Source organism: Hippopotamus amphibius, chromosome 11 (genome assembly GCF_030028045.1).
Source record: "Hippopotamus amphibius kiboko isolate mHipAmp2 chromosome 11, mHipAmp2.hap2, whole genome shotgun sequence".
Lineage (NCBI taxonomy): Eukaryota > Metazoa > Chordata > Mammalia > Artiodactyla > Hippopotamidae > Hippopotamus > Hippopotamus amphibius.
In genome coordinates, this window is record NC_080196.1 from 32,209,803 (window position 1) to 32,223,148 (window position 13,346).

Consider the following 13,346-nt stretch of genomic DNA (forward strand, 5'->3'; position numbering starts at 1 on the left):
AGGAAGTCACCAAATCAGTTATTTTAACTGAGATAATTTAATATGAAGAAGTGCTAAGTACCTAAGAACTAGGAAGACAAAATGTACCTTGAGGTTCTTCCTTCAGGGCAGAGGGGCAAAAGGAAGAGGTTGGAGTGATCAAAACTTGAACTATACAATAGCCAAGACATGGAAACAACCTAAATATCCATTGACAGATGAATGGATAAAGAAGATGTGGTACATATATACAATGGAATACTACTAAGCCATAAAAAAGAATGCAACAATGCCATTTGGAACAATATGGATGGACCTAGAGATTATCATACTAAGTGAACCAAGTCAGAAAGAGAAAGGCAAATACCATATGATATCACTTATATGTGGAATGACACAAATGAACTTATCTATGAAACAGAGTCACAGACATAGAGAACAGACTTGTGGTTGCCAAGGACAGGGGTGGGGGAGGAGTGGATTGGGAGTTTGGGATTAGCAGATGCAAACTATTATATGTAGAATGCATAAGCAACAAGGTCCTACTGTATACCACAGGGAACTATATTGAATATCCTGTGAAAAAACATTATGAAAAAGAATATGAAAGATATACATGTAGCTGATCACTTTGCAGTAGAGCAGAAATTAATACAACATTATAAATTAACTATACTTCAATAAAATAAATTTAAAAAAACAAAAAACCCCCCAAACAAACAAACAAAACCTTGAACTAGATGAAGGGCCCTGCAGAGCTGCACCTTGGACCTCAGAGGTGGGGCGCTGTTTAGCTGGGGCTAAGGACTGAGTTCAGAGCGGCACATGGGGCTGGCACACAAGCTCAGCAGTGGAGTCATGTTGTGTGCTGGCCTCGCTGAGCTGGTGTGAAGATGCTGGTTCTGCAAGTGTTTGCAAAACAGCAAACTGGATTCAGCTGCTGCTACTGGAGCAAGGGAGCCTGATAGGAAGAGAAAATCCACAGGAAGGGGCGGGTCCCTTCTCCCTCCTCCAGACAGGCAGCCTCTCTCTAGCGCCACCTGTTGGGAGAGTCTCAGGGGCGTTTCTGGCAAAGCAGAGGTATTCACAGCTCCAGCCCCAGCATCACAAAGAAGCCAGTATACTGGTAGATCTGGAGATAAAGCAACAGTATCTGAATAATTGGCACAGGAGGAATTCTGCATAGAGCCATTTTTTTATCATACATAAGGCCGAGTGGCAAAGTGGAAAGAGTTGGATTAGAAAGCAGGGACTGTCATAAATATTAGTGATTAATAGAAAATTATAGATAATAGATATTGGTCAAATTAATTTCTTTCCTGTGTAATATTCTGTAAACCACTCACTCTCTTGTGAGTGAGTTTTGCTCATTGTGAAGGATCTTCAGGCTTTAAAGTTAAGTGATTATATACATTTGATGCTAGATGCACTCCATCTGATGTTAGGATAACAAGATGGTAAAGATTAAATATAATTTATTGAATCCCTCCCTACTTGTTTCACCTCTCTCTGCCTTATTTTTCTCATCTGTAAAATGTGACTATAATACACTCTTCCTTGTAGAATCATTTAGAGATTTCAGTAGCTTGCCAAGTGCTTAAGGCAGTGCCTGGCACAGAGCACAGAGTAAATAAATGTTTGCTATTGTTGTTACTCTTATCAATGGCATTATTGAGGTTATCAAGGCAGACAAATGAAGAAGCTGTGGTTCCTGTCCTCATACTGCTCACAAGCTAGGGAAGAGAGGGAGGATATGAAAACTGACTGCGATTTGGAGTAGAATATAGCTTAGGGCTATAATGGAAGTTCAAAACAGATGTAGGAGAACAGAGTGGGGAAATGCATCCTCCCTGAAAACGTCGTCATGTCTATGAGACTGAGCTGTTCATGCAATAGGTCATCAGTGTCCCTAACTCAGCACTGCTTTCTGGGGAACCCCATACAGCACTGGCGCCCAGATGAATATGAAAGCCTGGTCTGTGGGGGTTCTCTGAGTGGGAGGATCCCTGGGCCAGTGATCTGGTGACCTCTTTAAAAAGAAAGCAAGAAGAGAATCAAGATTGCGGAGTGGGAGGATGTACACCCACTCCCTCTTGCAAGAGCACTGGAATTACAACTAACTGCTAAACAATCATTGACAGAAAGACACTGGAACTCACCAAAAAAAACACTCCATGTCTGGAGACAAAGGAGAAGCTGCAATGAGACGGTAGGAGGGGCGCAAGTAGGAGGGGCGCAATCGCGTTAAAATCAAATCCCATAAATGCTGGGTGGGTGACTCACAAGCTGGAGAAAAGTTATACCGCAGAAGTCCTGAGGGTTCTGAGTCCCACGTCAGGCTTCCTAACCTGGGGATCCAGCAATGGGAGGAGGAATTCCCAGAGAATCAGACTTTGAAGGCCAGCGGGATTTGATTGCAGGACCTCCACAGGACTGGGGGAAACGGAGACTCCACTCTTGGAAGGCACACAAAAAAGTGTGCTCACCAGAACCCAGGGGGAAGGAGCAGTGACACCATAGGAGACTGAACCAGACCTACCTGCTGGTGTTGGAGGGTTGCCCGCAGAGGTGGGGGGCAGCTGGGGCTCACAGAGACAGGGGCACTGGCGGCAGGGATTCTGAGAAGTGCTCGTTGGCAGAGACCTCCAAGGGTCCACCATTAGCTTCACCAAAGAGCCTGTAAGCTCCAGTGCTGGGTCGCCTCAGGCCAAAGACCACCAGGGTGGGAACACAGCCCCACCCATTGGCAGACAAGCAGATTAAAGTGTCACTGAACTCCACCCACCAAATCGGATTAAAGTTTTACTGAGCTCTTCCCACCCAGCGCTACCCCCCATTAGTCCCTCCCATCAGGAAGCACCCACAGCCTCCTAGACAGCTTCCTCCACAAGAGGGCAGACAGCAGAATCAAGCAGTATCAGCAGTATTCCATCTTGTGGAACTGAAAACCACAGCCACAGAAAGACAGAGAAAATGAACAGGCAAAAGACTTTGTACCAGATGAAGGGACAAGATAAAACACCAGAAAAACAACTAAATGAAGAGGAGATAGGCACTCTTCCAGAAAAAGAATTCAGAATAATGATGGTGAAGATGATCCATGACTTTGAAAAAAGACGGGATGCAAAGATGGAAATGTTGCAAGAAAAGTTTACCAAAGACCTAGAAGAATTAAAGAACAAACAAACAGAGATATGCGATACAATAACTGAAATGAAAAATACACTAGAAGGAACCAACAGCAGATTAACTGAGGCAGAAGGACGAATAAGTGAGCTGGAAGACAAAATGGTGATAATCACTGATGCAGAAAAGAATAAAGAAAAAAGAATGAAAAGAACTGAAGACAGCCTAAGAGACCTCTGGGACAATGTTAAAATGTGCCAACATTCACGTTATAGGGGTCCCAGAAGGAGAAGAGAGAGAGAAAGGACCTGATAAAATACTGGAAGAGATTATAGTTGACAACTTCCCTAACATGGGAAAGGAAATAGCTACCCAAGTCCAGGAAGCACAGAGAGTCCCAGGCAGGATAAACCCAAGGAGAAACATGCCAAGACATATAGTAGTCAAACTGACAAAAATTAAAGACAGAGAAAAGCTATTAAAAGCAACAAGGGAAAAATGACAAATAATATCCAAGGGAACTACCATAAGGTTAGCAGCTGATTTCTCAGCAGAAACTCTGCAAGCCAGAAGAGAGTGGCATGATACATTTCAAGTGATGAAAGGGAAGAACCTACAACCAAGAACACTCTACCCAGCAAGGATCTCATTCAGATTCGATGGAGAAATCAAAAGTTTTACAGACAAGCAACAGCTAAGATAATTCAGCACCACCAAACCAGCCCTACAACAAATGCTAAAGGAACTTCTCTAAGCAGGAAACATAAGAGAAGAAAAGGACCTACAAAACAAAAACAAAACAATTAAGAAAATGGTAATAGGAACATACATATCGATAATTACCTTGAATGTAAATGGATTAAATGCTTCAACCAAAAGACACAGACTGGCTGAATGGATACAAAAACAAGACCCATGTATATGCTGTCTCCAAGAGACCCACTTCAGAGCTAGAGACACACACAGACAGAAAGTGAGGGGATGGAAAAAGATATTCCATGCAAATGGAAATCAAAAGAAAGCTGGAGTAGCAATACTCATATCAGATAAAATAGACTTTAAAATAAAAAATGTTACAAGAGACAAGAAAGGACACTACATAAAGATCGAGGGATCAATCCAAGAAGAAGAGATAACAATTATAAATATATATGCACCCAATATAGGAGCACCTCAATACGTAAGGCAAATGCTAACAACTACGAAAGAGGAAACTGACAGTAACACAATCATAGTGGGGGACTAACACCCCACTTATGCCAATGGACAGATCATCCACACAGAAAATTAATAAGGAAACACAAGCTTTAAATGACACAGTAAATCAGCTTGATTTAATAATTATCTATAGGACATTACATCCAAAAACAGCAGATTTTTTCTCAAGTGCACATGGACCATTCTCCAGGATAGATCACATTTTGGGTCATAAACAAGTGTTGGTAAGTTCAAGAAAATTGAAATCGTTTCAAGCATCTTTTCTGACCACAACGCTATGAGATTAGAAATTAATTAGAGAAAAAAAACTGTAAAAAACACAAACACATGGAGGCTAAACAATTTGCTACTAAATAACTAACAGATCACTGAAGAAATCAAAGAGGAAATCAAAAAATACCTAGAGACAAATGACAATGAAAACACAACGACCCAAAACCTATGGGATGCATCAAAGGCAGTTCCAAGAGGGAAGTTTATATCAATAAAATCCTACCTCAGGAAACAAGAAAAATCCCAAATAAACAATCTAACCTTACACCTAAAGAAACCAGAGGAAGAAGAGCAAACAAAACCCAAAGTTAGTAGACGGAGAGAAATCATAAAGTTCAGAGCAGCAATAAATGAAATAGAAACTAAGAAAACAATAGCAAAAATCAATAAAACTAAAAGCTGGTTCTTTGAGAAGATAAATAAAATTGATAAACCTCTAGCAAGACTCATCAAGAAAAAGAGGGAGAAGACTCAAATCAATAAAATTAGAAATGAAACAGGAGAAGTTACAATGGACACCGCAGAAATAAAAAGCACCAAAAGAGACTACTGCAGGCAACTATATGCCAATAAAATGGACAGATTCTTTAAAAGGTTTAACCTTCCAAGACTGAATCAAGAAGAAATAGAAAATGTGAACAGACCAATCACAAGTAATGAAATTGAAACTGTGATTAAAAATCTCCCAACAAACAAAAGTCCAGGACCAGATGGATTCACAGGTGAATTTTATCAAACATCTAGAGAAGAGCTAACATCCATCCTTCTCAAGCTCTTCCAAAAAATTGCAGAGGAAGGAACAGTCCCAAACTCATTTTATGAGGCCACCATCACCCTGATACCAAAACCAAAGATACTACAAAAAAAGAAAATTACAGACCAATATCACTGATGAATTTAGATGCAAAAATCCTCAACAAAATGCTAGCCAGCAGAATCCAACAACACGTTAAAAGGATCATACACTGTGATCAAGTGGGGTTTATCCCTGGAATGCAAGGATTCTTCAATATATGCAAATCAATCAGTGTGATACACCATATTAATAAATGGAAGGATAAAAACCACATGATCATCTCAATAGATGCAGAAAAAGCTTTTGACAAAATTCAACATCCATTTATGATAAAAACTCTCCAGATGGTAGGCATAGAGGGAACCTACCTCAACATAATAAAGGCCATATATGACAAACCCACAGCAAACATCATTGTCAATGGTGAAACACTGAAAGCATTCCCTCTAAGATCAGGAACAAGACAAGGATGTCCACTCTCGCCACTACTATTCAACATAGTTTTGGAAGTCCCTGCCACAGCAATCAGAGAAGAAAAAGAAATCAAAGGAATCCAAATTGGAAAAGAAGTAAAACTGTCACTGTTCACAGATGACATGATACTATACATAGAAAATCCTAAAGATGCCACCAGAAAACTACTTGAGCTAATCAATGAATTTGGTGAAGTTTCAGGATACAAAATGAACACACAGAAATCTCTTGCATTTCTATACACCAACAATGAAAGATCAGAAAGAGAAATTAAGGAAACAATCCCATTCACCGTTGCAACAAAAAGAAAAAAATACCTAGGAATAAACCTAACCAAGGGGGTAAAAGACCTGTACTCAGAAAACTATAAGACACTAATGAAAGAAATCAAAGATGACACAAACAGATGGAGGGACATACCATGTTCTTGGATTGGAAGAATCAGCTTTGTGAAAATGACTATACTACTGAAAGCAATTTACAGATTCAATGCAATCCCCATCAAATTACCAATGACATTTTTCACAGAACTAGAACAAGAAATTTTACGATTTGTAGGGAAACGCAAAAGACCCCAAATAGCCAAAGCAATCTTGAGAAGGAAAGATGGAGTTGGTGGAATCAGGCTTCCTGACTTCAGACTACACTACAAGGCTACAGTGATCAAGACAGTATGATACTGGCACAAAAACAGAAATATAGATCAATGGAACAGGATAGAAAGCCCAGAGATAAACTATGGTCGACTACTCCATGACAAAGGAGCCAAGGATATACAATGGAGAAATGGCTGCCTCTTCAGTAAGTTGTGCTGGGAAAACTGGACAGCTACATGTAAAAGAATGAAATTAGAACACTTCCTAACACCATACACAAAAATAAACTCAAAATGGATTAAAGACCTAAATGTAAGGCCAGACACTATAAAACTCATAGAGGAAAACATAGGAAGAACATTCTTCGACGTAAATAACAGCAAGATCTTTTCTGATCCACCCCCTAGAGTCATGGAAATAAAAACAAAAATAAATAAGTGGGACCTAATTAAATTCTTCAAAGCTTCTGCACAGCAAAGGAAACTATAAGCAGGATGAAAAGACAACCCTCAGAATGGGAAATAATATTTGCAAATGAATCAACAGACAAAGGATTAATCTCCAAAATATATAAACAGTTCATCCAGCTCAGTATCAAAAAAACAAACAACCCAATCAAAAAACGGGCAGAAGACCTAAATAGGCATTTCTCCAAAGACGACATACGGAGGGCCAAGGGGCACATTAAAAGCTGCTCAACATCACTAATTATTAGAGAAATGCAAATCAAAACTACAATGAGGTACCTCACACTGGTTAGAATGGGCATCATCAGAAAATCGACAAACAGTAAATGCTGGAGAGGGTGTGGAGGAAAGGGAACTCTCTTGCACTGTTGGTGGGAATGTAAATTGATACAGCCACTATGGAGAACAGTATGGAGGTTCCTTATAAAACTAAAAATAGAACTGCCATATGACCCAGCAATCCCACTCCTGGGCATATACCCAGAGAATACCATAATTCAAAAAGACACATGCACCCCAATGATCATTGTAGCACTGTTTACAATAGCCAGGACATGGAAGCAACCTAAATGTCCATCAACAGATGAATGGATAAAAAAGATGTGGTACATATATACAGTGGAATATTACTCAGCTGTAAAAAGCAATGTAACTGGGACATTTGTAGAGACATGGATGGACCTAGAGACTGTCATACAGAGTGAAGTGAGTCAGAAAGAGAAAAACAAATATTGTATATATTAACACATATATGTGGAATATAGAAAAATGGTACAAATCATCCCGTTTGCGAGGCAGAAATAGAGACACAGATGTAGAGAACAAACATATGGACACCAAGTGAGGAAAACGGGGAGGGTTGGGGGGGAATGAACTGGGAGATTGGGATACCAAATTGTACACTCTAAATATATGCAGTTTATTGTATGTTAACTGTATCTCAATAAAAGTTCTTAAAAAAAAAAAAAGAAAGCAAGGAAAGGAGTCAGAAGTCAGTGCTGTAGGAGAGGCTACTCTTCGCTCTCTCCACCCAGTTCCCGAGGGGTAGAGGCAAGACTAACCAATGTACGGGCCCCAGTGCCCCACAAAAATAAAAGGATGCCTGTTATAAAAAGTATTCCGTTTCAAGATGTTGACAGCATAGAGTTAAACCAAGGGCAGGACCCTTCTGAGTGCGAGGCCCACTGTGACTCACAGTTCACATGCCTTTGAAGCCCTCCCTGGCTAGAGAGCCTTATTAAAGAGACCACCTGGCCCCTACTTATGAAGGAATGCGTGCAATGGGCAAAAGATGGGTCTCGACGAATTCTGACAATAGGTAATTCTTCTTGAGCACTTAGTATGAGCCAGCCTCCCTCACTCCCAATCATTTTATGTGTATTAACTAATTTATTACCCCAATGTAGGTCCTCTTACTACCTACATTTTAGAGATAAAGAAATTGGGGCTCAGAGAGGTTAAGTAAATAGTCCAAGGTCACACAGCTATCAAGTAGTGGGGTCAGGATTGTAGATCCAGTCAGCTGGGATCCAGAGTCCATGCTTTTAACCACTATGCTACTATGTCTCTCAACAACAAACACCACTTCCCCAGAAGACCCAAGTCCACAGCCCCAAGGATGGCAAACTAGGGAGAGAACAGAAATCAGCGTCTGTTCACTCCCACATGCCCTGAACCTACATATACATTCCAACATTAACTTAGTTTTATGCCTATATATTCTCTTCTGTAAATAAGGATGCTTATGTAAAACAAAGTGGATAGGGAAAAAAAGAAAAAAAGTTGTCCATAATTCTATCAATAAGACATATAACCACTGGTAATAGATTGGTGTATATACTTCTAGTCATCATACAGATTTCTCCAAATGCCTTATACTACACTTCCAACTTCATGGTCTCTCTAGGAGCGTTTCCCATGTCACTGGGATTTTCTCTGCAGCGTCCTTTTTCACAGCTCTCCAGATATATATGATAATGTATTTATCCATTCATGTGTTGTTGGACATTGGTGTTGGGTACCATTTTTTGCTATGCAAATAGTCCTGTGGTCCTATTTGTGTAGATACATCTTGTACACCCATGATATTCCCTAAGGAAAAAAATCCCTAGAAGCATAATTACTAGATCAAAAGGCAAATTACATTTGCTTGAGAAAGTACAATAAAATAAACATAAATAAAATATAACAGAAATTAAATAACATAAGGTAAATAATATGAACAGAATTTCATTAAAGCGGCAGCATTGCCACCTTGCATGACAGGCATCTTGCTGCTGACCCTTGGGATGCGTGGAGGGTCTTCCCTCTGTGCACACACAGGGTCACCCCACTGCCACCTCCCCAGTGATTCATTTTATGCCTTAACACCACCTCCATCCTTCCATTTCTTTGTAGATTGTGGCCAAGAAATACCGCAACTACGATTTCCCGGCTGAGATGACCGGCCTGTCGCGGTACCTCAAGAATGCCTACGCCCGGGACGAGTTCACCAACACCTGCGCGGCCGACAGTGAGATCGAGCTGGCCTACGCGGACGTGGCCAAGCGCCTCAGCCGATCTTGAACTTGGCCGTCTTGCCCCCTCGCTGCTGCAGAAGGACTCACCGCCTCCCCAAGGACTCTGGCTTCACAGACTCCTCTTCCACATCGCCTCCAGAAACTCCCGCGTTCATCAGGCCACATCTTGCTGGCACCGTTGGAACCGTAGCCTGCTGTCTTTGATGAAGGTCAGCTGCCATCCCCATCTGATCGGGCAGGAATCTGCAAGCAGAAATGAGAGAAACGGTCAAGCTCTCAGCCTTTTGGACCTGGGCCGGGGTCCGTGTATTTGGGATTGGTGCGGGAGAACCCATCTGTGGGACTATCCCTGGCCCTTTTTGCCAATATTGAAATATCTCCTCAGATGCATTAGAAACATGCAACTCCCTGTCCTTGTCCACCCTCCTCTTTGTCAGCAACTCCAAGGCCAAGGCCAAATGCCATCTTAGTTCTCATTACAAAGAGGTGCAGTGCTGTGTGAGGGGAGGCAGAGAGTGAACAGAAAGGATGGAGCAGGTGTGGACCTGGGCGTCTGGCAGACACACCTCTAGTCACTCACCAGTTTCTGGCACTCCTGTCACTTCGGGCACTGAAGGCCAGATGGGAGAACAATTTCAGACACCGTCTCCGTTCTCTGCAGTGCCGGGCACGGTCTGATGCTATCACGTGCCTGGCTTGATGCTGATCCCCATTTTTATCTGTCTGGGCCTTGCCAGGAAGGGAAATTGGCATGTAATTCCGAACTGGGGTGGCTGGGAAGGGGAGGGGAAGGAAGGGGAGCAGCAGTGTCAATGCCAAAAGGCCCGTGGGGTCTGCCAGCCATGGGGTTTGCTTGCTTGCACAGGAGTGGTTTCACTGGAGATTACATGCCTGGATTTGACTGTTCATCCACGAGTGAATTTTAGTCTCAGAGAAAGCAGATGAGAGTGGGGGGTAGAGGGGTGCACGAGGATTAAAAAAAAGTTCTTTATGAGGCTCAGCGGTCTCTGGGAATCTTTTAGATAGGTCTTCTCTCTTATGATCTAACTAAGTCTAGAACCAATGGTATCATGTAACGACCAACCGTATAGCAAATACCCGAGAATTGGGCAAAAATGACTCTCCGGTCTCTTTAAGTTGTTCCTGGATGTGGGTCTGCTAGCCAGGTGCGCTCTGATTCAGCTGTAGCCTCTGACGGGCGAGAGATACACGTAGGAGGTGGCTTGAACGTGGAGCCTTAGGAAGAAAGTCCATGGGCCTTTCTGATTGGGAAACCATGTAGTTTAAACTCAAAGAAAAAATATATACACATCTGGGTAAATTTTCCTACCACTTGACTCAATTGCCACATGAAAAAGAGGAAACTGTTTTTTAGCTAATATTTCACTCTGTAGTCATTCTTGAATTTCACCTCCTTAAAAGCTTACCCTGCTTGAGCACGGGGACCTGTGCAGAGGAAACAAAGAAAAATGAACTTGTCATCAGCTCCCTCTTCCCGTGAACACCCTGGGAGAAAGGCCATCCGCCACAGACCCTCACCTTCAACAGTCCTTCCTTCTGTGTTGCCTGTTGGTGGAGGGTGAGGCTCCCAAGTGCCCGAAAGCCCCAGGACTTGGCCCACTGCTCAGTGAGGGCAGGACGGCACAGGGCCTTCCTGTAGAAACATCACCAGATTCTAACCCACGCAATCCCTGAACCCACCTGCCTCCAGGGATTTCTGGGGAGAAAAGGGGCCCAATGATCAGAGCAGAGAGGAGGAAGCAGGGGGTCTTTAGCCCAGGGAGGAAGATGACATTTCTCAGTAGGACATCCTATAAGCCTGAGACCTTTCAGAAAGCAGAAGGAATGGATTCTTTTCCACCTCTAAGGGAACTTTCCACAGACTCGCTGGTAACTTTCTCCCTGGAGATGTTTGAAAAGCAGAACTGGTAAGGAAACAGTCCTTTTGACTGTAGGGAAGAGCCCCAAACTGGCCTCCTGGGAGATGAAAGCTTGAATGATCCCAGAAGCCATTTAATTAGTGTGAAATCCTGTTGTCCTCAGAAATCCTTCCCTGCATGTCACAGCACAGGCATGATGATGTAAGAGGCAGTTTACTTTCCTGAGACCCAGAGAGGCGCTATTCTTAAAGCATATCTGAGAAGCACAGCCAGCCAGCTACAGAGAAAATGGGAGGATGCCCAAGTGGAGTAACTCCCTTAGGTGGAGTAGCTCCCCCAGAGGAGTTTTTGGACACTAAGACTCTGGTTTGATATTCAGAATTCAGCAATTGGTGAGTCTTTAAACACAGCCTTTAAAAACAAGCAAGCCAAACAAAATCAATATTGTTGGTTCTAGATGTTCCTTCTGTGGTTGACTTAGTTTTACATAAATAACAATATTAAGGCACAGGGGTGGGGTTGGGACAATTATATGATCCATTGTAACCACTTAGAAAAGGGAGAGGAGTTATAGATGGACGCCACTTCCTGGTATTCAGTCCAGGCCTATGAGTAGATTATCCTGTGATGCAACTGACTATTGATTTAAAGCTTTAACGTCTATGACCAGATTTATCAGCGTATTCTAAAATAATAATGTTGCCTTATGATTATTTTTTCCAAAGAAATTTTTCTCCAAATCCTTCAGCCTCCCTGGGTCTTGGCTGTAACTTTTGTCATGTACACAGCTTATCATCTCCTGGCAACAGTATGGAGGGGTCCTCAAGTATCCCCAGAACCAACTCAGGGAGTATTGAAGGTCTGCAATTTGACCCTGAACTCCAGAGTGTTAAGATGGGAGGTGACCTTTGTTATTGGTCTGGAATGCATATCAATACCTCAGAAAGCAACTCAGTGGCACTAAATTTGGGGATTTGTATGGGTTGAGGTCCTATTTTACTCTGAATTTATTTCTCTCCTTTGACTTTCACATCATTGTGTTTTTTGGGGTTTTTTTTTTTTTTTTGGTCGGGTAGCATAGTGGGAGGCTGAGGGAGAAACAAGAATCATACTAAGAACGACTGTGCTGAATTTACCCATCTTCTCAGTCCTGCCCGCCTCTGAGGTGGCCCCGAGGTGGTATTGGATAAGATTTTAATAGCTGTAGAAGATGAGCTGGGTCAGTAAAATCATGATTGGTCCAGAACATAGTTCTTTCTGTGGTGTGTTTTCATCGTCTGACAATTCAGAATTACAGGTATGAGTATAGCTGTCTTGTTTTGAACAAGGGGTATAGCTACCTGGCACCAAGCTAATGAGTTGAAAAGTGAAACCCACACTTCACTGGGTTATTGGACCACAGGCTCTCAGACAAGTTTCAGCTTCCCAGGAAATGGCACTGTCTTTAGCGTTCACTTCTTGTGCTAATGGGGCCAGTGAGGAGTTTGATCTTTTCATTAGAAAAAGGCCATGGCAAGAGTGATGTTTCCTGGGCTGAATTTTCTAGTGTCGAATGAAATAACAGAAGCTTACAACACCCACTGGCCACTCTGCAGAAAGACAAGACCAAGCATCTTAGCATTGTTGCAAAATGAATCATGCCCAGAATGGACCCTGAAGATGTAAGAGTCTTAGAAATCAGCAAGGTCTGGACACACAGAATTAAAAGGAAGGCAGAGTCAGGAAGGTGCAGGTCTACCTAGTAAGTTTTCCATCGGGAGAAAACAGAGAGAGTCCTGAAATTAAGTTGGTCTAGGGGGCAGCAGACATCCAGTAGGTATGTCTGTGGCTCCTATTTGGAGCCAGTTCCACAGCAGAGGGAATCAAGATGCTGGTGTCTTCCTCCTTGGAAATAGGAAGCGTTAACTCATGGTTAAAACTAAGTTCGGTGATTCCCAAGGGATCACTTCCTTATTTTTTTATATAACATTAAAAAGCATCTGGCGCATTAGAATGTGCCTGTGAAGCATCCTGGTTCC

The 13,346-nt window shown here is 42.3% G+C and overlaps 1 protein-coding gene across 2 annotated transcripts in view; it reads left to right on the top strand.

Moving 5' to 3' along the window:
• CLIC5 (chloride intracellular channel 5) overlaps positions 1 to 12,926 on the top strand; it is a 170,289-nt gene extending 157,363 nt beyond the window's left edge. For both annotated transcript variants that reach the window (XM_057699401.1, XM_057699402.1), the window contains exon 6: positions 9,327 to 12,926. In XM_057699401.1, coding sequence (XP_057555384.1) covers positions 9,327 to 9,494 — 168 coding nt within the window. In that variant the 3' untranslated portion in view covers positions 9,495 to 12,926. The remainder of the gene's footprint in view (positions 1 to 9,326) is intronic.
• Positions 12,927 to 13,346: the final 420 nt, after the last annotated feature.